This window comes from Leptosomus discolor, chromosome 9 (genome assembly GCF_034619465.1).
Source record: "Leptosomus discolor isolate bLepDis1 chromosome 9, bLepDis1.hap2, whole genome shotgun sequence".
In the NCBI taxonomy this organism is placed as follows: Eukaryota; Metazoa; Chordata; class Aves; order Leptosomiformes; family Leptosomidae; genus Leptosomus; species Leptosomus discolor.
The window spans coordinates 18,675,508-18,698,683 of NC_141399.1; the positions used below are offsets into that span (position 1 = coordinate 18,675,508).

The following is a 23,176-nucleotide window of genomic DNA, read 5'->3' on the forward strand; positions in this document are numbered from 1 at the left end:
TAAGAGGAAAAGGGTGTAGAGGAAGAAAGCTGGAATTACACAGCACAAACTGCACGCATGCATAGATACACACAAAATCCAGTCACACTTGTTCAGGCGGTACGTACTTCTTTCCCCCTGACAGACAGTCCAGGATCTCCTCCTATTCTCCCTTTCAGATTGAGTTCACTTTCTCCATGTCGACAGAGGTAGATTGACCGAGGAGTCACATGGATATTCATGAGGTAGTAGACAATCCGGCTCTGAATGTGATCCATTACTCTGTTCACAAGGTAACTCCTTCCAACATCCATAATTTTGATATAAGAAAGATCCCTTTCACGAGCAAACAAAATATGTAAGATTCCACATCGTTTCTACTAGCATGTACCACAATCTTCCCACCTCTCTCTCATTATAAAACAGAAGGGCAACAAGCCAAAGCAAGAAACAAACCCTCAATTACCTGAGGAACACGCATTAGTCCTAAGAAACAATCCAAAGGTACAGGATGAACTCTATTCCTTTCACATGCAAGCTGCTCATATCACTTTCTTTTCTGTTCCCTTTACTTGCACTTTGCCTCTCAAATCTAGATCTACTCTCGGGAAAATACAGCCCTCCCACTGAAAAGAAGATTCAGTGGAGTCATTCAACTGTGGTAGCTTCAATAAGACATCCAGTTATCTTACCACACTAGCTCTTTTTCTCCAGGTTACAAGTATTTCTTTGATCGCACCCAGGGGTCAAGAGGCATGTCACTATTTACTCATCTCAGTTAATCCTTCCAGAAAAACTACAGCATCAGAAGGACCAGGGACTAGCCTGAAGCAAGACATTTTCTCAATCACTCTCTCAACACCTATTTATTAGCAGTACTGTAATTTACTCCACCACGACCTTCTCTCAGCATCAGACAGGTTATAATTTCAATTTTCACTGCTTATCCTTTCTTGCCTGAGCTCTAATTTCACAGTAGCATCTAGTTTAAAGGAGGAAAAAAGTCTAATAAGCTGAAAATAATCATTACTGGTTTTCTAGCAATGCATTTGAGACATCACACCACAACGAAACACGAAAACTTGTAACAGAGGTGATTAGAAGCAAGCATCATCACCTCACCTCTGATGACATTCTGCAGAGTTAACCATTACTGTTTCACCCAGGCACCACCATTAGGTCCATCACAGAAATTACACTCATGAGCTGATCTGATTGAACCAGCTTCGCACTGCTTACACTCAATTACATCAAAATGCAGCTCAGCCTTCTCTGTAGCACTGGTCCTGAAACAAACCAGGAGCACCTGGTCTGAGTGCAGCTAAAAATGCCACACTGAAATCCTGAACTGTAGCAGAGAAACAGGGCTCCTCCCCACACAGTTCATCCCTGCCTTACTTTCAAGTGTTGAAAGTGAATGAAAAACAGATGAATGCCTTGGCATAAGGGCAAATAATCTAGCTAAGGAAGTTTCTCACAGCCCTGCATCTGCAGGATAATTTGCAAGCACTAATACATTTAGAAGTCACATTTTTAAGACTGATGCATTCAAAATTCATCTTAGCCATGTCAAAAAATGAAGTTATGCTTACAAATCAATCAGGTCTCCTCTATAAACTAAAAAAACCCGAGTAACAACCAACCACTACAGCAAGTCTGGAATAATTTCTAAGTGCTGGTTCTATCCCAGAAGAATTCTCCAAGTGGGAAAATCAAAAAGAATATTGTCCCAGAGTGGACTCGTTAGCCAATTTTCCTCAAGCAAGCAAGTTTCCAGGCTACACCCCGCGTCAACTCTAATTTGCCAAAGGAAAGAGAGCTCAAGCCATTAAAAAAAACATGACTAGAAAGCCCTAATCCCTTATACGGGACGCTCCATCCCCTAAGGAAACATCTTAAAATAACACAGTTGTAATCACAGTATTATTTAATCACTTACTTGTCAAGAGTTTCATCTAACGTCTCATACGAGTTCTTGTAGCACTCTATTCTTTTCATGAAGTCCTCTGTTGCTTCATCATTACTACAATCAACATAGTCAGGACTACCCAGCTTCACTTGCTGTTTAAAATAAAAACAGGAGAGTACTAAGTTTCTTTCCCTTTTTAATAGAAGTTTAAAGACATAGGAGAACACAACACACAAAAATTATTTTCTGTAAGTTAATGAAAATACATGTAAAGCAAAAAGAGCTATTCTTCATAGCATTAAACTTCTGAGTTAGTACACACATGGACAAGAAAGTAAACAAAAAGTGTTCCATTAATGGGAGCTAATTTTTTTTTTTTTTTTTTTTGCTATTCGAAGTTTTTATAATGTACTTCTAAAAACACTGAGCTACTTTAAACCTCTTGACTTAAAGCAATTAAAGCAAACTTTCTTATACTCACCACAATGTTTGCAGCAATGACCTCTGGATCTACGCATACCGACTCAACAAAAAAAGTCTTCAGTCCAAACGGGAAGTCACATATACAGAAGGAAGTAAGGAAGAAAGATGCATTAAAACTCCTCTGGAGACTAACACACAAGCAGCATGTTGGCCACTTCCATGCCAACCACTTTTAACAGCACCATGCATTAAACTTCCCTCCGTTTACTCAGAAGGGTTCTCCAGACCCTCTCATCAGAAATTGTTGGCTTACCATTCCCTGAAGTGTCACGTTCTATACTCTTTTCCCCAACAACACTCATAAGTGGAAAAATTTTGCAGTGAGAAAAATTTAGGATGGAAGAGGAAGAAATAAATGCAGAGGATGCAAGTTCAGCCACAGAAGCGGTAACTAATGCTTCTGAAATAGTAATTGAGAAGCCTTTCAACTAATGGAGTAGCCTCACTTAAAAAGAGGCTTGTGTTTTGCTGTCTCAAAAGGTTTATGGAGATGAAGTTTAGAGGAAATGAAAGATTACTAGAGACAGCTGAATGCAAAAAAATCCTGGGCAGAAAGCAGAAAGCCACAGAAAGTTTTTGATTTGTACAGAACTAACACAGAATTCCCTACATGTTTCTGTAGCAAAAAAATCTGAACTGCATTACGAACCTTATTTTAAATAGTTCTCGCTAACAGTACGCTCAGAACTACAGGTCCAGGATGACAGCATTGAAGCCACAGCATAAAATAGATTAGCTCCAAAGAGTACAAACATTAAAAACAAGAGAAATGAGGTGACTTTTAATCACAAACAATGCTTGAGAACACAAAATGCATTATTGACTGAACACCTAGGAAGGATGTGGCTTATGCTAGTACACTTCTCAACTGGGGAGTACAGATAGGAGAAAAACCAACACTGCCTTACTTATCCAGGCGTTAGCTCAGCACTCCTTTGCTTTTCACTCACCTTATATCCATTTTCTTCACCGAATTTGTAAATAGTTTCTCTACGTTCTCGAGTTGTGTTTGTAGCATCAAAGACCTAGGAATAATTATGTGGAGGGGAGGAGAGAGGGAAAGAAAGAAAGAGAGAGGAATTAAAAAAGCATCATAGCCCGTGAAAAGCACTGTGTTAGTAACAACAAAAATATGGGTTCAAAGTCCCTCAATGGAAGGAAACCAATGAAAACACTTCCCCTTCACTCTACCCTGCTACCTCAACATGCTCAACAGAAAAACAAAAGACATTCCTACTTTACACATATGATTTTCTAAATTTTTTTTTTAAAAAAGTACTATTTTGAAAGCACTACTAGCAGAACACTATATTTGGAAGAAGCAACCAGAATTTAAGCCTACCATATAATACAGGACAGAATCTTCCTCCCGGCCCATATCATCATTAAATACTGATGCACAGTTTTTTTAGTGAACTTACTACTACACAAAAAAAGATGTTGTGATCAATATGCTATTCAAAATGCAAGCACAAAACTTTTAAAGGGCAGAAGATCCGCAAGACTTGTAAATCCTGCCCATGAATTACAAGATATATGCAGCCATTTTTCTAAGAAATTATGCTTAGCTCTGAACACACCAGTGTTTTACCAAACGATGAAGTTTTCCAAAGTATGAAGTTCACCTCATGTCCCCAGCAGAACTTACAGTTAATACTTTTCCCTAATTAGTTAATGAAAACACCATGGAGTTATGTCAGTAGTCTTAAGAAAAACAATGTTACGCAAATTAACGTGAATACGCAACATCAATAGTTGAACAACTGATGTTTTGCGTCCCATTATGAAATACTCAGTTATGCAGCAATTTGATTGGAGTTTCTCCTGCTCTCTTCAGGAGATTCAGAGATTTCTCATGTCAGTAACAAAACTGCCAGGCAACATCCAGGATGCTTTCTGTTCAGCAAGTCTCTACCTTTCACTTGAAACACTAGACTATCAAATAGAAACACAAGTGCAATGAAAACAACAGATGTGTTTAACAGTACATTATATAATGTGGAGAGAAGGCAGATGTTTTTCTCAGTGTCACCCTCTCCTCAAATCACAAAGGTGGCTGCTCAATATGGCATCATCACTCTGAACTTAAGCGCTCCTTTCACTGCAGCAAGGCAAACCTAACATACAACTCCCAAAGAAAAACATCTGATATACTGAAGAGAGATTAGAACTACTCAGGCTGTATATTATCCAGCAGACACACACTGTTTTGCAGGGAAGCATCTTAAGAATGTGTCTTCAACAAGAAACTTACAGCCACGTGCCCACTTTCTTCACTGAGGTACTGTCGGACGTCATTCAGCGCTGCTAAGGCACACTGTCTTAAAAATGAAAGAGAGTAAAACTCAAACCCTAGTTAAAGTAATTTTATTAATGCAGTTGTACGTTGTGATCAAAGTGCCCTGCAAATGTTAGATAATCTCTCTTAAACACGCTTTTTTTTTTTTTAATCAGCCCCCCGCACAAACATGGGAAAAACCAACAGAGGCCAACCAAGCTATACTAAGGAAACATGGTCATGGCCATCTGCCTAAAAAAACACCAGTCCAGAGCTCCTCTGTGCAATCGATACAACTATAATCACCACAGCATACGCATCAACTTCTGCTGACCAGGATAAACTTTCACTGATCTAAAGTAACATCACTGAATCATCCCAGCAACTGTATTCTTTTTCCAGTTACCTATTCATAGATTCTTGCTTCTTAATTTGATTCTCAAAGAGGGGAAAAAATAAATCAACTTTAGGCTTTTATCTTGCAGCCCCAAGTTAAAGCAGACAGACAACTATTTCTCCCATAATCTTCCACTTCTCTTTTGAGCTATTGTGTAAAAATTACTTATGTCAAAAAAAAAAAAAAAAAAATCTGTTAAAACAGAGTAAAATGAAGTTAGCATCAAGTACTAGGAACAGCAGTGACAACAACATCCCATTGTAGTCACCAACCCAATCTAGTTAGTACTGGTGACTATTGAGGACACAAACACCAAAAAACCCCACCCCTACATACTTTACACTTGTGTTAAATTTAGACAAGAACAAATTCATTTGCAACTTTCCTATTTCCCCAGCATTAGTATTATTTTCAAAGTCCATTTATGTGATTTCTAACACATAAATAATACTGGAGGGCAACATTAACATTGTACAAGATTTACTCATTAGTAGAACAAAGTCCCATTTATTCCCAGTAAGTATAGTCTTTTGCAGCACCAACATAAAAACCTGTCCATTTCAACAGCCTTCCTATGCATTACTACGCTATTTTGACTTCCAGACTGAAACATGTAACTCTTCTCTTACATTTAGCATATTCTGCATGCACAGCTTTATCTTAAAAGAAAAATGAAGGCTTTTCAATCCTGACAGTATTTCCACATTAGCATGGTTAACAGATGTCAGGAACTGAGATTCATCAGTCAAGCCTTCACTAAACAAATATAAATCCTCTTTACCCATTGCTAACTAGGCAGATTAGCTCACACAGCCCATTTCGTGTTATATTCTTCACCATTTAGTCTAACAGGTGACACAGAGGCACGTTAAAGGTTTGGCTCTACCTCTAAGCAAAATGCAGGGGCTTCCAAGGCTAAAGCACCTCACATCTACTCTTCGGTCCCAAAGGATTAGGACATTTTTATGCAAGTTGTTCTCCTTTGACATTAGCAACACTCAGCTACTGCTGAAGGGCAAGGGGAAGAGAGAGACGACAAGCAGAGGGACAGCCACAAAAGAAAGTCCAGACAGTAGGGAAGTCCAGACATTTTTTGATGCTTGAGCCGAGCAATTAAGAACAAAATACTTCATATTTTAAGCAACGTAAACAAATCACATTTCCATTCCTCTAAAATTTCTGTTCCTTCCCATTTCATACTGCACACTCTTAAATGTTTTCCTGAACATACTAAAAAATATAATGAATGGTGAAGAAAAACAAAAGACTTTCCCATTTGATCTTCTGTAAGAAAGAGGCAGCTCCCTCTCGCTCTGACCTTCTCTTCATCCATCCTTCCTTCTTAAGGTCTTTCCTCCACATTTAAAGCACAGTCTCTTTTCAGGCAAGAGGGGAGTCTCAAGTGCTTCATCTGGACACAGATGTTCACACTCATGCTCACCTTGCTTTGCACAGCATTAGCAAAACATGGCAATTTTGAAGGCAGTACACTCACTGACTGCAGGAAGCACCTGCATGGTGGCCAAAACCACAGTTTCAGGGAGAGAATAATAGTGTTTCATTCCCACTCATTTGAATGGAGAATGACAAATATGTTCGAAGTACTCCAGGCAAAAAATTCCAGTATGCATACCAAAAAGAAAAGCAGTTATGTGTTTTTTTTTTTCTTTATGATCCACACAAAAGCTCTAAAATGGTATTTTAGGAACTACGACAGCAGAAAGAAATCACATCTCTTAGTTGATACCTTACAAAAAAGGTAAGAAAAATAATAACTACTTGTTAGAATTGCTTTGAGTGAAAATATCCTGGATATCTGCAGGAATAATAGCAGTCACAGCCTACTGAAAGGTGAAAAGCAATCAAGTATTTACATTCTCTGCATTTTTGATGCTCGAGATGAAGCAATTCAGAAAAAAATACACCAAATTTCAAGCAGCCTAAACAAATCACTTTTCCACACTCTCTAGAATTTCTTTTCCTTGTCATTTTATACTGGAGTCTCTTAAGGGTCGTCTTGAGCATATAAAAATGCAACTTAAAGCAGTCTCTAAAAGCAAATCACACAAGGTACCATTTTAATACAATTAGCATTGTGTAGCCAAACGCATTCAAAACTTACTTCCTGATTTTCAAGCCTTCTTCATTGTCAGGCAGGAAGAATTCAAAAGATTTATACTTTTTCACCAAATCTCGACGATACTGACCAACATTAAATTCTGCCAAGAAGAAACCAGTATTAGTGGGAACTAACCACATTCACATAAAAAGGACATAAGTTATAACAGCTTTTAAACCAAACTACCTGCAAGGATAAAATAAATTACCCTGTACAAAGTCAACATGTCATGCTACTTCTTGTGTTTTGGGCGATTTGTGGGGTTTTTTTGTTTTGTTTTGGTTTGTTTTGGTTTTTTTTAATACAAAGACAGTAACAAATGGAAATGGCAAAAGAACATTTGGGCTGTAGGTAGCTTCAATGGAGTCACTTGACAATACTGCTGTGCCTCTGTCTGCCAGTTTGCCTGAAGAACAAAAGGAAACTCTTTTCCTCCTTCACAGGGATGGCTGGAAGTCTATTTTGGTAGCCTACAAAGGACTACTAATAATCTAGATTTTTCTTCTGTGTGTACTTGCAGCAAAACAGTATTCTGACAGCACCTCCCGAAACTTCCAGCTTATTTAAGCAAGGAAGAGTTCTAAATCAAACTAACCAATCTTGCTTTTGATAAACAAAACTTAAAATTCAGGTTGTGGAAACATTTTTTCAGAACTCTGCTCAAATACATCTATTCCTTAAGGATCAGTACATACTATTTCACAACCCCTGTTCCATTTATTTTAAAAAAAAGTCATTACAAAATTCAGTACTGAACATAATCTTACTGTGATCTCTTAACAATGGTCAAAGAAAACTATTCCTCATCTGGGCAAAGGTCCATAAGGTCTAGGGCTGTACACCTGTCGCAATACTGGAAATGGGATTAGGGCAAGGCAGTTCTGTTTTGCCACACGGCAGACAATGACACTGTACCCTAATTAGGTTTGTTTGACAGCTCTGAAAGTAGGTCTCTGAAGTGCAATTAATGTTTAACTTGTTTCTGACCTATAGGTTTTCTCTGCTGAACTGCAAAGCATTTTTTCTTTAACATTAGATCAAACTGAAGTATTCTGTTTGAGAAGCTGCCAAGGTATAACTACTTGCCAGACTTCATTTCTGGAAAGAGAAAAAGAAGTAATAGACATAACTGCTGAGTTGTAATTAAGAAAAAGAAGACATAGGATAAAAAAGCTCAACCGTCAGCTGCTCTGTATAGATTGCTGTTGGGATTGGGGGCAGAAGATAAAGAAATATATATTGTTTATTCCTCCCAAAAGCCAAGTTTTGTTTGAATTCAGCAATGTTGATCTAATTTTTTTGTGATCAACAGTATGACATGGATTATAGTGCAATCCAGGTTATTCTGTGACAAGTTTAACAAGCACTGGCCATACTGGCTACATGAAAAGGTGGTTGCTTGTAAGAAAACCAGAAGATGCAAGAAGTTCACACAGCCAGTGTTGCCAGAAATAGCCCTTTTAAAAAAATAAAAAATAATGAATTTTGCAAGAAAGAATAGTTTCTGCAAGAGGGTCACACACAGCAAAGGAAAAAGTGCTATCTAGTGAGATGATTTTTAGCCCTTATTATTAGCATCTACCCCTACAGAAAAGTTTCACAAAGCTAACTAGTATCACAACTACCACACAGCTTTCCAAAGTTTAGTATCTAAAAAACCACATTGCAACACAATTCTCTTCAGGCATTTAATTGACCTCATTTCCTTCAAAAAGCCCAGACAAAAGTCCTTTGTATTTTTAACCATTTCGCATTCTAAATGACAGAGGATTTTGGAAGGAATAAAAGAAAACACAGAATTGATGGCTGAAATTATTCAACTAACATCAACTCTGGGCTAATTACCTTCACCTTCTGTTCTTGAACTCTCCAGCTTGCTTAATGTATGTTACATGAAAAGATGGCATTTATCTTTTCTCTCATTTATATAAACTCATAATTTAACCATCTGTCTCAGAATAAGAACACTTACTATATTAAGCACACACTAATTTTAAGACATTAAAAGCCAAGGGGTAACAGATGTTAGGGCTACTCGATTATCTATGTATCGATTCAGTCCCAATCAACTGGAAGCATCAGGCAACAGGTTATCTATTCCCTCAGGCAGCCAGGTATTTTAAATTGATTTCAGCTTCAGTAAAATTGTATCACTAATGACAGACAACAGTAAGGGTCTGTGGTTTTCCAAGAAAATCTCAAACCACTCTTACAAAGACAAACCATAACCAGCAACCTAGAATGGAAGCTCATATGGTAACTTTATGCTGTATATTTTCATAAAATTAGGCAGCAATGCTTTTAATTATTTTTTTAAGCATAAGTGTATATATTTTCTGACATGCTGCTCACAGTAGCCCACAGATCTTTTCCTATAACTGAAGCAGACGATCCCTATCTATTTTACTGTATTTGGGATATATTCAAGCAAGCATGAGCCAGATGTGGACAATATCTTGTTTGTTGTCCAATACTGGATTTCTGCTTTTGAAAGTTCACATAGTAAAGTGCTCAACACAATGACATAACATATCATACATATCTAGGTATGTAACCACCATACAAGCATAGTTATATCACACACATTTTTATCAGCTTGGATACAGACAAACCTACGTAGGTTGTTATTCAGTTTCAGCCTAATGGATAAAACTGGACTCCCTGAACATCTGATACTGCTCATCAGAATGGTTATACTGCGTGGAAACAGTCAAAACTCACGAGAATTTAAACCCCATAAACTTTCATACTCAAAAAATATAACATATACTCTGTAATGTCTCATCTAAATAAAGTATATTAGACAAGTTTCTAAGAGCTTAACACCAACTCAAAAAGCTATACTGTAGGATCGAAAGACAGTTTAAATATTGGCCAGAACTCTTCATCTTGACTTCTTAGAGCTACTAGGAAATACATCTCTGAATACGCAGCCAAAAGTCTATGCTTTAGTATGATCTAATATGTTTAATGTTATTTAAATGATTAACTAGTCATAACTATAAAGCCACTGTTACTGCATCAGACACAGAAACACTTTTTGTTGTACCGGAACACAGGAGAAGGCAGGGGAGGTGGCTGCTCAGAACTTCAAATGGACTTAGGTCTTGTTTACTTGTTGATCTGGGCCCAGGAGATACCTGGGATACCACAGGAGCTCGGGAATGAGGTAGGACAGCCAGGTCCCTAGCACAGCCAATCTGAGCCGTTTACGACTCAACACACACACACACATAAAGTCCTTAAGAGAGTGGTAATAAGTGGCTGCTTCAGTTCCTTGGGCGCTTAATGTTCAGATAAAGAGCTGTAACTCATTCCACAAATGCAGTTAAACAGAGTTACACAGAATTACACATTGCACAAAGTTCACAGAGAAAAAAAGATGGAGAAGTCAGAACTTTAACCCAGAAATGCTGCCTGCTCGTCCACTAGTAAACAAGATTCCCTTTCACTCACATAAAGGGGAAGGAAGGAAAAAAGAAAATAAAATTTTAAAAAACGGACACCTGAAGCATTGAAGTGTTAAGTGACAAGGGCAAGAAGTTGATTTAGGCACCTGGCAGAACAAGGAGGTAAAAACAGTCACCAGAATTTGATTAATTAACATCTAAATGGAACAGAAAGCTTGTGTATGCTACTGCTTAAAAATAAGTTACCAAAGCATAAGGACTGTAAGTAGTCAAACTTGGCAATAAAATTACTGGGAATTAGGTTTATAAAAACACCTAGCATCTGCCCTGCCCTTCAATGTAAACAAAAGTAAATCCATCACCTTTTGTAGGCACACCAATCCAATTTAAATAGCGCGTCAGCTTCTTCGAGATGTAGGTTTTTCCTCTTGCTGGGAGACCAACCATGACAATCAGAGTAGGGCAATTGGTCATACATACTGAAACAGAAAACCAGAAAACTTGCATTTACCATTAAAGCTCCCACAAACAAAAGTCTTATACTGCAGTGGAAAACTACAATCTGTGTGCTCTCTGAGGAAGTGACTGTTCAAGCAGCTCATGCACTGTGTCTCACTGTTTCCGGGGGTTTCTTCAGGAGTACGGTTGACCCAACCATGTTTCTTAGGCTGTGCTCAATTTTGGAAAGGCAAGTCAGGGTAGTGCAATGCTGGACATGCGAGTTGTACACAGGCAGAAGACAAGAAAACTATGTATTTGCATACATGTTTTAAGACATACAAAAAACAATACAAAAAAAAGGACACTGACGTCTTACACCCATATGTACCTCAGTTCAGTGCTTGCATTGAAAGGAAACAGCAAGGTGTACACAATTTTTAGGTAATTTTTAAACCTTTAAGACAAGGCCTCAATACTGTTAAACCTTTTCATGTTTTCAAGTGAAACAAGCATAACATGCAGCTTAATACATTATAGTATGACATGGTACTCGCTATTTATTATTTCTCCTTTAAATATTATTAACACAAAAATATCTCTTGAAACAGAGCTCATTTTGACTGTTCTTCGATGGTTAGTATGAATAAAGCACAAGTATTCTACACAATCAAGTACAATAATCTGATATACAAATATACGTACAGAAATACTCTTAATCAAAGGCAGTGTTTAACTAAAAAAAACAAACCACAACACCATAGGAAGTTAAAGGAGTTATATGTATACACTGAAAACCCTGGGGAATTTCCTTTCAAATGACAAGTTTTTGAACATTTTAATGGCACAAAACTACAGATACCTTGCATGAATTTATCACAGCTACACGGAAGGGCTTAAAAAGAAAGAAGACATTAAAGTAGCACAAAGATATCACCAGCTTCCTCCATCCCTTATTTCAAAGGGAATTAATTTCTATACAATCCACACGTGCCTAAGTTTCCTCAGCGTGTTGATAGAGGGTGAGAAGATTCGCTCCAAAAGACTAAATCTCAGTGTTACACCATAAGGCATAACTAAACTGTTACTTTGTAAATGTTAGTGACAAAGCACTGTGATTGCCCAAGATTCCCAAACCTTGGATTGGCAAGTCCCATCCCACAAACTCACCTGCACAAGTCTGGCACAGCTACTCTACATAGTAACCCCATCAAAAAAGAACAAACAGATTAGCAAAGACAGATGCACTTTCTTAAAATGCACATTGAAAATTAAAAAAAAAAAAAATCCACCAAAAACCACAAAACCCAAACCCACTGAACACACCACTTTTCATGAGAGAAAGGAGACAAACCTGTACCTAACCTCAAACCCACAGAACAGTCTACTACTTCATGTAATGAAAAGTCACAGGGAACCTAATGCAAACCAAAACAGATCCATCCAAACATGTCCATGTCTCTAGAAGGACACTGATAAAAGCCTCCAGAGTAAGGCCCTCTATGCAGAAGCCTATAAACAAGGACAATGTTTGTGTGTCCCTTTTCCTCCTTGCCCTAAATTCAGGCCTGTGAATGCCCTCTCCAAGAAAAGGAAGGAAGGCTCTGGGGAAACAAAGTCTATGAAGCACAGAGTACACGGCTTACTAAGCTTAACAGCTTTGCTTCTAGTTTTAAAGACAACAGAAATAAAATACTGAGATGAGAGAAATCCCTGAGCCCTTAGAAATTTTTAGAGAAGACATTGTTCTTTGAAGCCAATTGGAAAGGTTCCTCACCTGAAAAATCTAGCTTGTGTTTTAAACAATTCTCCAGTACAAGCAGTGAAATAAGACAAACCAGATCTGTACGGAAAGGCTCTGTACACAGCCTCAGGTTCTCCTGCTCTGCAAGGAACCATGCTAACTGAAACAGGCTTTTCTACCCATTCTGGGCAGAATTTTTTTTTTTCGCCTTCTCATGGGGTGAGCCATACAAATTTAGCCTTCTTGCAGAACATTCATCTTTTGGCAATGTAACGGTAAACCTATACTGGAGCAAAACTCCATTTTGCAAAACTAAGGGCTAGGAAGAAACCTGCAACCCGTTTAAATGGCTGCTCCACAGATTACACCAACAACCACTCTCTAAGCTAAGTCCTACTGCCTACATCTATTTGTAACAGACCTTCTCATTAAGCAGCAACCCGGACCAACACAACTACAACAACATGCAAGAGGTACACTTCCTCCCATTCCCAAACAGTCAGTATTTTTATGCAAGTTTCCTCAAAGAAAGTACAAAAACTAGCAAAATTGCTTTTATAAGAGCCCAGTGCATACAGTTGAGCATGCAAGACTAATCTGTTACTCTGATCACTCTGTACACCACGCTTTAGCACGCGACCATATAGCAGAGACCTAGGGAATTATCTTCTGATCCCAACCAAACAAGCTGCAATGCTATTCTGCTTAGGCACCAGACTGACCGAGAGTGCTTTTCCTCTTTAAAGGCAGATACAAGCAACACACATGCCCGGCACAGCAAAAGGAGGAATATCAGCAATTCCCAAGATCTTAAATACTCTGTTTTTACACAATGCCATAGCCCTGTAAACAACACTACACAGCACACGGTGCTACAGCATACACCACCCATTAGTGCGTGTCTTCAACACAAGGATACCAGTTCACAACCCAAAATTCAGGGTACTAAAAAATATTTGGTGTTCTGGCTTACATGGCCAACAGCGGTTGCAGCCTAACACAACTTACACAGGTGGCACCTGGTGACAAGCACACCTATGCATTTGGAAGCAAAAGTCAAAGGCACATTTGCTGGCCAAAACAGCAGATGTTAACAGCTGAATGACAGGACTAAAAATAAAAGCACACAAAGCAACTATTTTACTTCTTCTGTACCTCAGTGTAGCATTCTCAGCAACACACATAAGACTCAGCACAGCAGACACAGGTTTTTGGTTTCTTCCTTACGACCCTTTGTAATTAACAAGGCTTAATTTTGTTCATTAACTCAGTAAAAAAGTCCAGACCAGAAGAAAATGCAAAGTTCTGAGGGTGTATCAAATACTCAAAAGCTAAAAATAATTTAATTATCTTTCACTTTATCTAACTGAACCACAGCTTTCTCAACAAAATATTGCCAACGCTCACTGCAAGTGGGGAGGAACGTTCATTCCAATGACAGTATTTTAAATGTCAGTGCCTCAAGACTTACACTTTCCCTTGAATAAATATAAGCAATTTTGATATGAGGAAGTTGACTGATAAAAAAATCCAAACAAACCACAAGCTACACATCTCTAACTCCTGGAATAAAAAAGCCTGTTTAGTTTAATATTGTCCCAATGGCACAATGCTCAATTCCCCTTTTCACAGCACCTCACCATCATTCACTTTACATGAAAGACAATTAGCAGCACAAAAGTAGTTATACAGGTGCATGTTGCAGAGCCAAGGCAGACTCCTAAGCTCAGCTTTCTCTCAATTCCTTGTTGCTGTATTGTCTGGTTTACCTCCAAAAACCTCTCTATACAATCTAGTCTCAAGAAAACAAAATCATTTTTTAATACTGTTTCATGTATGTAATTCCTAAGGGTTTCCAACAGCCGCAACCTGTGGAGGTGCTATCAACACCAATTTTGCTAGAGGAACATACACATTCAGAACAGCAAAATAAAACTTACAGGGCTGCATGCCATCATTTGCTAAAGATGCCCTATGACTTTACTCAGTTTTTTCCTTTAAAATACACGTTTGTAATATATGCATGTAAGATTGCATGTTTATGAACAGCAGCATCAAAGAAATGTACGTTGCCATCCCCTTGCTTAGAGGGAACATACAAAAAACATGCCCAAAATACCAGTCAGTGAAGGAAAATGGCCCAGTGGTGAAGCACATTAAAATCAAGTATTGCAATTCAAGCAAAGTCATTATACCAATTAAAAATTTCTTACTACTGAACACCACAGCAAGTTGCAGCTCAGTGTAAAATTATGACTGCCTTCCTTAACAGTCAAGGCAAGAAGAAACTACATATCCATTTCTTGCCTCTTAGACTCTATTGTGAAATAATAATGCAAGATGCAAAGAAGGTTGTGAAACCAAACTGGGACACTGAACAGCCTAGATCAGCTGGGCAGTATTTCATCAGCCCTCAAAACTCACACAATCTTGTGAAATTGGAGACTAGAGTTGGTATATCTAAAGTTCACCTACTACCTAACATATGACCAACTGTCCCTTCCTTTCACCCAAATAAGATCTGGGGGTCTTCCTTACCTATATTAATTTTTTAAGTAAACATTTAAGTTCAGATGCTTTTTGTATCAAGCTGCTATAGTTAGCCATCTGAAGTTTACGAAGGATTCTTGGTGTTTTTATGGCCTTCGACTCAAGGCCCATTCTCCGAAATCCCTGTACTATTTAGAGGCTCACACACAAATCTCTTTAAACTGTAAGCCAACACAACTACCCTTCCAAAAAAGGTTAACCCTACATGTTTTCCCCTATAACTTACCCAATTTAACTATTGCTAATCCATTTCTTCCTGTCGATCAATGATGACAAGCGGTCACCCTTCTGCGCATCCTGCAGGGACAAGTTCCCCATCCTGCTGCTCTTCCTGAAGAGCATCCTGCTCCTATACCTGAAGAAGTCCATTATCTTCTAATTTGCCTCTCCTCTTTTGGTCCAAATCACCAGTTTCTAACATCACCTTGGTAAAAGGGATTCAAAATTCGTATTTGTCCTCTAGTCAGGCTCATGCCACCAGCTGCTCCTAGCAGTTCTGCCATCCACTTGCTTGGGGTTACCATTTGCTTCCTACAGCTTTGATGCCAACAGCAATGGCCCAGCTGGGCGTCGTCCTTACCTCCTTCGCTTTCTCCATCTTCAGTTCCTAGGGTTGGAAGTACAAATACACACAAGCAGCATGAGCTCAAAGGGTACAGTTCCTTAGAGCAAAGATAATCTTCATTTGATACTTTTTTTTTTTTGGACCTGAGGTACATTCACACTGCTGTACAAACAACAAACAAAAATTATTAGAATGACCAAATTCCAGCAGCTTTAGGGAAACAAAGCCGTTAACTGTAGTAGGGGGGAAAATAATGTTTAATGACAGGAAGTTCACTATTTATCTCTCACTCTATAAACATCCTCTGCTAGGCTGTCGAAAAAAACTTTCACTGTAGCACACTTTGCTATTTATTTTTTATGTCCATGTTTGTAGCCCATTGCTTGATTCACAGACCTTGAAGCAATCTGACATTCGATGCCAAAAACAGCTTTACTGCAACCTATTTACAGAAAAAAACCCTCACAAAAGACCACAAAAGGTAAGCAGTGGTTATTAATGAAACATGTGCATTTCTACTGCCTTGGAGTCTTACTTTAGAAGGTCATTTAGAACAGTCACATTAATTTTATTGGTCGCATGAGCTGTAAAAGCTCAATCCGCTCAATAGGCTGCACATAGCCCCTAACTCCTCCCTGAAGACCTTGTAATGCACAGACTAAAAGGACTAGCTCTTCAAAGCCCTGTGACATCCAAACCCTGGCACAGCTAGCCAAATTTCTTGGCCCCCAGATAATTCCAGTTGCTACAACTTTTTAAAAAAATCATACTAAAAACAGCTAACACATGTAAGTGCCTTTGAAGATGCATCTGCCAAGTCCTCAACTGAAAATACGCACAATTCTGCTCACCCAGCTTCTACAAATATAAAGTAAGCCTAAAATTAGCACAAGTAAGGGACATTAGCATGAACAAGGAAATAAAAAACCCGACCAAAGGAGAGAAAGAGTTCATCTTGCTTAGCCTGGACATTCAGAAGACATCAGAGCAACTAGCTTCACTGCTTCCACTGGAAAACTACTCCTGAGGACAAGAAATCCACTTCCAGCTTCAGCTTGTATTTTTTGAATGGTACCATTTAACACAGTTACCTGTAGCAGCAGAGAACTGGAACTGGTCAACCAACACTGCCCCACATCACCCAGTCTGGGCAGTCCATCCGGAGCTGCCACAGCATGGCTACAGGGCCCGCAGGTCACACTGCCTCATCAGAACATGGGGTGGTGCATGAGACACGGAAATCTGAGGATAAAGGACTCTGCAGCACCCTTGCATGGAAAAAAATTACATAGCATTCTCAGTTTGCTGAAACAAGATAGGTGGTTTTATCAAGGAAGAGTAAGTTCTGCTGTCTAAGCTGTTTGTGATTCCTATGTATCACAAATGACTGTAGACATATTATGGGTAGAGCTGCAAGAGCAAACGTGTGCAAAAGGATTAAAAAGAATACTTCCAAATTTGTTTTCCTAGCAAAAAGGGTTTTCAATTATAAGGGGTGTTGGGCATAAAAAATTATAGAATCCTACACAAAACAGGTATATGAAATAATTTTATTTAGTTTATAGTCAATAGAAGCTAAATAATTCTGCCAAGACTCTATATGTCATCGGATGATGTCACCAACATGTAATTTCGTTCTTGTATAGGTTTCTTTTGTAAAACAGGGTCTGCGTCAAAGCTGTAACAAATGCTATTTTGTTTGGAAAAGAGATGTCATGTTAAGGCCAAAATGAAGCATTCTCCTTAGCGTGTTTACAAAAGCTATTATACACACTTTCTGACCCTATTTCAGCATTCATCTCCTCTTAACACCGACTGTTTTTCAGATGCTGGAGTAATTCAGTTCACACAGAAAGACATGCCTGCTTGCCTAGCAGAAACCAAGAAAGTTCATGCTATTTTTTAGCCAGGACCTGGACCAGAGCAGAGGCAGAAGCCCATGGACGCCTGCCACACCAGCAGAGCCCTCAGCTCTTTCTGTCAGCGCAGCCTCTTTACATGACAAATAAAAACAATTCCCCACGACAAAGCCCCTTTTGTCCGCAGAACTGCCGTGTACTGAACTTCACTTACTTAAGTAAGGGGAAAAAAAACAAACACAACAACTGCGAGACAAAATTTGTTAATAAACTATGGTTTACAAACGCCACAGCCAAAGTCTTTACAGCCTGATGACTTGGTTGGCTGCACCTCAAAATAAGGAAAGCCATTAACTCATATAACAGATGGCCTGATACAGACTGGCCTTAAAGGAAAAACACAAAAATACAGTGACATTTTTAGGCCTCTTTTCAAGAAATCTACTAAATATAAAGGCTGATTGGAACATGAGCGTTAACAAAAAACACACAAACACAAAAAAAAAAACACCACCAAACACCACCACAAAAAAAAAAACAACAACAAAAACACCCCAACAAAATCCACCGGAAAATATATTCTTCCCAGTCAAGCTTTGTCGCGTTCTGTCGAGCACAGATCCAGCAGCTTCGGGGCTTTCTGCCTTCCCCGGCGTTTCGGGCGATCCCCCACGAGGACCGCGGCCGCCTCACCCAGCAGACCCCCGGCACACCAGCCCTGGGCTGGCTAAGCCATATTAAACGAGCCCTTCGCATCAGAAGCGAGGCAAGAGGCGCCTCAAAGCCCAGGCAAAGGGCTTGGCGCTCAGGGGGACGGTAGCAGCGGCGGGGCCCTCCCGGCTCCGGCCCCTCACGCCGCTCTCCCCGCACCCCGACCCCCTTGAGGACGAATCGCCGCCGGGAGGGGCTCGGCGGGGCCCGGCTCACCCGCTGCGGCCCAACCGAGGAGCAGGAGAAGGAGGAGTGGGAGCGGCCGCCCGCCTGGGCTCCGACAGCGCGGCCCGGGCAGACCCCCGCCCCCGCCCCCTCCCCGCCGCCGCCCCGCTCACCGCCGCGCTGGGCGCTGTGCCCCGCCGGCAGCCCGTTGTCGTAGGGCTCCCACGTCTTCTGCAGCGGGTTCTGCGTGAGCTCCCGCGCCGGCGACGCCGCCGCCATCCTCGCCCGCCTCCCTCCCGGCTCCCACTGCAGTGCCGGCGGGCGGGGCGGCGCCGCCTCTCGGCTCGGCGGGTGCCAGGCCTGGCGCGGGAAGGAGCGGCCGCCCCGCCCCGATCGAGGTCCGCAGGCCGGAGCGGCCCTTCGGGGCGCTGCGCCCTCGGCAGGGCAGCTCTCCGCCTCGGTTTCTGCCCCGCGGCGGGAGGGCTGCCCCGGCGGCGCCCCGGCTCCCTGGCGGGAGGGGCTTGGCGCCTCATCCCCCGGCCCCCAGGGGCAGCGGCCTGGCAGGCTGAGGCCGCGTCCCCCGGTTTATTTTTCGCTTCGGCTCTTCACGCCGACCCGAGCGGGGCAGTCACCGGCCCCGGGCAGCCGGAGGAGGCAGGCGGGGGTAGAGACGGGCGGCGGCAGCGGGGGGTCGAGGTGCGTCCGGGCTGCGCTCTGGCAGGCAGGTGATTTCATCCTCTGCAGCCAGAGCGGTGCGGCTGAGGGAACGCTTCCCTGCCTCGGAAGGGCCTTCTTCACAGCCCTACACAGAGCATGTCCAGGGACCAGGCCCTGTGTTTTAAGAATGCATTGAATGATACGTTTTTCCAATTAAATGCTTTTGGCCTGAAGGCCAAATTAGTATCAATGCAGAAAACCGTAAGTAAACAATACCTTTCTAACATCTTGTTTAGCTACCAAAAAAAACCCCAAACCTACGCGCACCGGAAAGATCCTGCTCTGCAGTAGGAGCAGTGGTGTGGCTAAATAGAACATCCAGCCGTCGCATTTCCAAGTCACCTTTATCAGCTTTACAACTGAGGGAAACATAGTTCACTAACTGGGCCGAGCAACATCCTAAAAAAGTTCAATATTTCACTATTACCTACATCTCTCTATGCACATTTTGCAGAATATAAATGCAACTCACTGAAAATAGGGTAATAAAATGCAATACACAGTTTCATTATTATTCACTCTCAGGTACTCAGACATTATAACACTGGCCTAAATACAAATGAAGGCCAGTATATCATATAGAAATATGTTTGGGTTTTTTTAATATACTAGTCAGACTCTGAGCATCTGAGGATCATTTCTAGTTTTTCTATTCCATTTACAAGCTAAAACACAGCTTTGTAAATAACAGAAAAATCAGTTGTCAGAGACATTTGGTGAGACAGCCCCAGGGAGAGTTAGCACAGTTTTCCAAAAACATATTAGCTTGACCTGCCCTTCCCTCTTTTCAAAAGTTGATTTCCTCCTCTTCAAGACTGATTACAGTTTTCAACTGCAGGCACCTGCACTATATTTTTATCCTAGCCTTTTTTTTTTTTCCTGATTTTGTTTTCAGTTCATAGCCAAAGCAGGGAAAGGCAGCAGGGTTATAGGAGTTACATTACAAGGGTCAGAAAGGTATAAGCAGAGAGAGGGAGGTTTCGAACACTTAAAAGCTGCTTGGTGTCTTCTATTAAGTATGTATTTACTTCCAACAGTTGCCAAAAGAGTTGTGAGCAGGAACACTTTAATCTGTGTTCCAGGTTGATCACAGAAGCCTGTCTCTGTACGCACACAGAATACTGCAACGAACAGATGACCAACTTCAGGGTAGAGTCCACCTCGCCCCCTGATCACAGCAAGGCATGCCACCAGCAGGATCCTCCAGCTTTCTTAACAGTGCCTCCAGCAAAGCCAGGCAAGTCCACAACAGATAATATTAATATATATAAGATATAATATTAAACAGAAATAAGAGATTAACAGGAATGCTGACTTATAAAATACACTTTTCAGGCTTGTTTCACATACATTAAGTAGAAAATGTACAAAATCCTTCCAGTCTCTAGAAACAAAGTTTGTACCTCCTTTCTGCAAATCCACACAGAGCACAAGAACCAAAACCCCACTCACACACCTGCCTCGCAATTGAAAACCCCAATCTGATGCTGTTCATGCAAGAATAGCAATTTTCAGAGGTCTGCAGGGCGAATTACCACATTTTTAAGTCTTGTCCTGCAAACACGAGGCACACCATCAGTGAACTCTCCTCTTGCTCAGGCAGATTTAAAACAGCAGCACCTGTGCAAAACTCAAGTAAGGGCTGTAATGACATAACAGGTGCTTGTAATCACAGTAGAGGTGCACATGGGCACCTTGGTTCAATCTCCACCTTTATTTTTGTGAGGTAAAGATTTCAGCTTGATCAATGACAAACTTGTTATGTTCATCAAACTTCTTAAGGGTTTGGGGTTTTTTATATCCTCAGTGCAGAAATGGGCTGTTTAGCTGAGGACACAGAGAAAGCAACTACAGAAATACTGTGCCACTCCTGAAGTCTCGTTTCAGAACATGGTTTTCAAGGCCACTACATTCAGTTCCTAGAAAATGACAGAACAAATGAACATTGCTTTTTAGATTCCCAAGAAGTGATAGAGATCACCAGCTGCACAATAATATTGTCATCAACCACTGTCCTAATACAAAGGCTTGAGAAGCAGGGCTGGTTCCTGCAGGTGCAGTGCTGGGGACTCAGCTTTGTTTGCTACAGGGAAACCACGAATAAGCCTTTACTCCCTGGAAGGCTTTTACACAAAGCTTCTGTTCTCAGGGCCACACAGAGCTGAAAGCTCACCTGAAAAACCACCTCTCTGCAGAGGCAGAACATCGAGAGGAAAGGCAGTCTTGGAAAATTAACTGCTGCACAGAAACAGAACATGCTTGCGCCAAGAGTTCTACTTACTCTTTTCAAACGACTGACTGACAAGACAGGAAACTCTTAACGGTTTAATACACACAGCAAGTGGTAATTATTTCTGAGACAGGGAGAAATAAAAGAGGATATTGAACCAAGGCTTCTGCTTGATCATACAGAAACCCTACTTTGTATCTGTAAATAAGCTGTATCACATGGTAACCATATAACGCAAGTTCCACAATATCTGCAAGTCCCTTTCACAGACCTCATTTCCCCAGTAAAGATATCACTTCATAGTCTGACAGCCCTTAAAACATCCATAAACCACCCAACACTTCCGCCTCCTGTCTCCACCATCGCTCCGGCAGCAGCAGCTCGCTACCTGGAACAGGAAGAGAAGACTCTCCAGGCCTCCGGGTGCCCAAGCCCTCGCCACGCCGAGCGCAGCAAATACAGCTCACGAAAAACCCGTTCACGAGCCCTTCTGCAGCGCCGCAGGTCCAGCTAGAGACACCTGTAACGCGGCTAAAGGGCACACAGACACAGCCAGAGGTGACGGCGGGTGGCTCGTACGAGCAGGACGGCTGCAGCGGAGCTTGACCCACGCCGTGCCCGGCCCGAGGACCCCGGACGGGAGGTGTTCGGACGACGGGCCCCGCGCAGGGTGCGGCCCGCGGCCGGCGCCCTGGCACGGCCCTCAGGCGCCCCCCAGCGGCCGGCCGCAGCACCCGCTCTCCGTGGGACGCCCCGCGCCGCCCGCCGCCGCCGCGGCCACCGGAGCGGAGGGGGGGCAGAGCGTGTGCCCGGGCCCGAGCGGGGCAGGGGGTGCCTCGGGCGCTGCGAGAGGCTCGTTCGCTCCGGCGCGCCGAGCTGCAGCAGCTGGGCTGCGCCTAGGCCGCTCCCCTGCAGAAGCGGAGTAAGTAACGCACTTCTGCACTGTAAACGCTGCGCCAGGAGGTGTCACAGCTTCACAGAACGCCAGGGGTAAAATACACCAACTCTTGGCTTTTAAGCACACAAGGGAGAGCCAGAGGTTACAGAAAGCTACAGGGAAGAAAAGTCTATCTACTAATCCCGAGTTATTTTCTCAACCAAAGGCGAAAACATAAATTATTCGGGGGGGTGAAGTCCACACTCGGAACTAAACATTCCCATTTCTTTCCAGTCATTAAACGCCAAACTATATGTCATCATTAACTTAATACTTCCATTTCTCTAAAGCAGTTCTCTTTCCACAATGTCATGAGGTTGTTTTTTTCAGCCCTGCAGTATCAGTTACTTACCACTTTGAGAAAACCAATAGCACCTGACCTTTATACACACAGCTGACAAGAAATAGCTGGCAAAAACCTAAATTCAGGTGTTCTCTATTGCGACTGGCAGATTAGCTTTCTAGCTAGAAGTAACAAGCAGGAACCAGTTTAAATGATCCCATCTTAAAATAGGTATCTACATTTTCTACACACTGCAATGGTGAGAGAAGGAGAGATCAGAATTAGAGTCCTCTTCCCCTCTTTAAGAAGGTACAGAGAGGGCTGTATGCCCCCCCCCCCCAGCTTACAACTACTCTAAAAGACTTCAGCCACACAGCACACCACCAGCTTAGTTTCAGTACA

The 23,176-nt window shown here is 41.6% G+C and overlaps 1 protein-coding gene across 1 annotated transcript in view; it reads right to left on the minus strand.

Moving 5' to 3' along the window:
• Window positions 1–18,886, minus strand: part of LOC104345395 (6-phosphofructo-2-kinase/fructose-2,6-bisphosphatase 4) — a 36,493-nt gene extending 17,607 nt beyond the window's left edge. Inside the window, exons 1-8 of the mRNA XM_086470347.1 lie at window positions 18,781–18,886; window positions 10,938–11,054; window positions 7,169–7,265; window positions 4,626–4,692; window positions 3,322–3,396; window positions 2,370–2,426; window positions 1,919–2,040; window positions 108–315 (exon numbers count right to left, since the gene is read on the minus strand). Coding sequence (XP_086326473.1) covers window positions 108–315; window positions 1,919–2,040; window positions 2,370–2,426; window positions 3,322–3,396; window positions 4,626–4,692; window positions 7,169–7,265; window positions 10,938–11,054; window positions 18,781–18,886 — 849 coding nt within the window. The remainder of the gene's footprint in view (window positions 1–107; window positions 316–1,918; window positions 2,041–2,369; window positions 2,427–3,321; window positions 3,397–4,625; window positions 4,693–7,168; window positions 7,266–10,937; window positions 11,055–18,780) is intronic.
• Window positions 18,887–23,176: the final 4,290 nt, after the last annotated feature.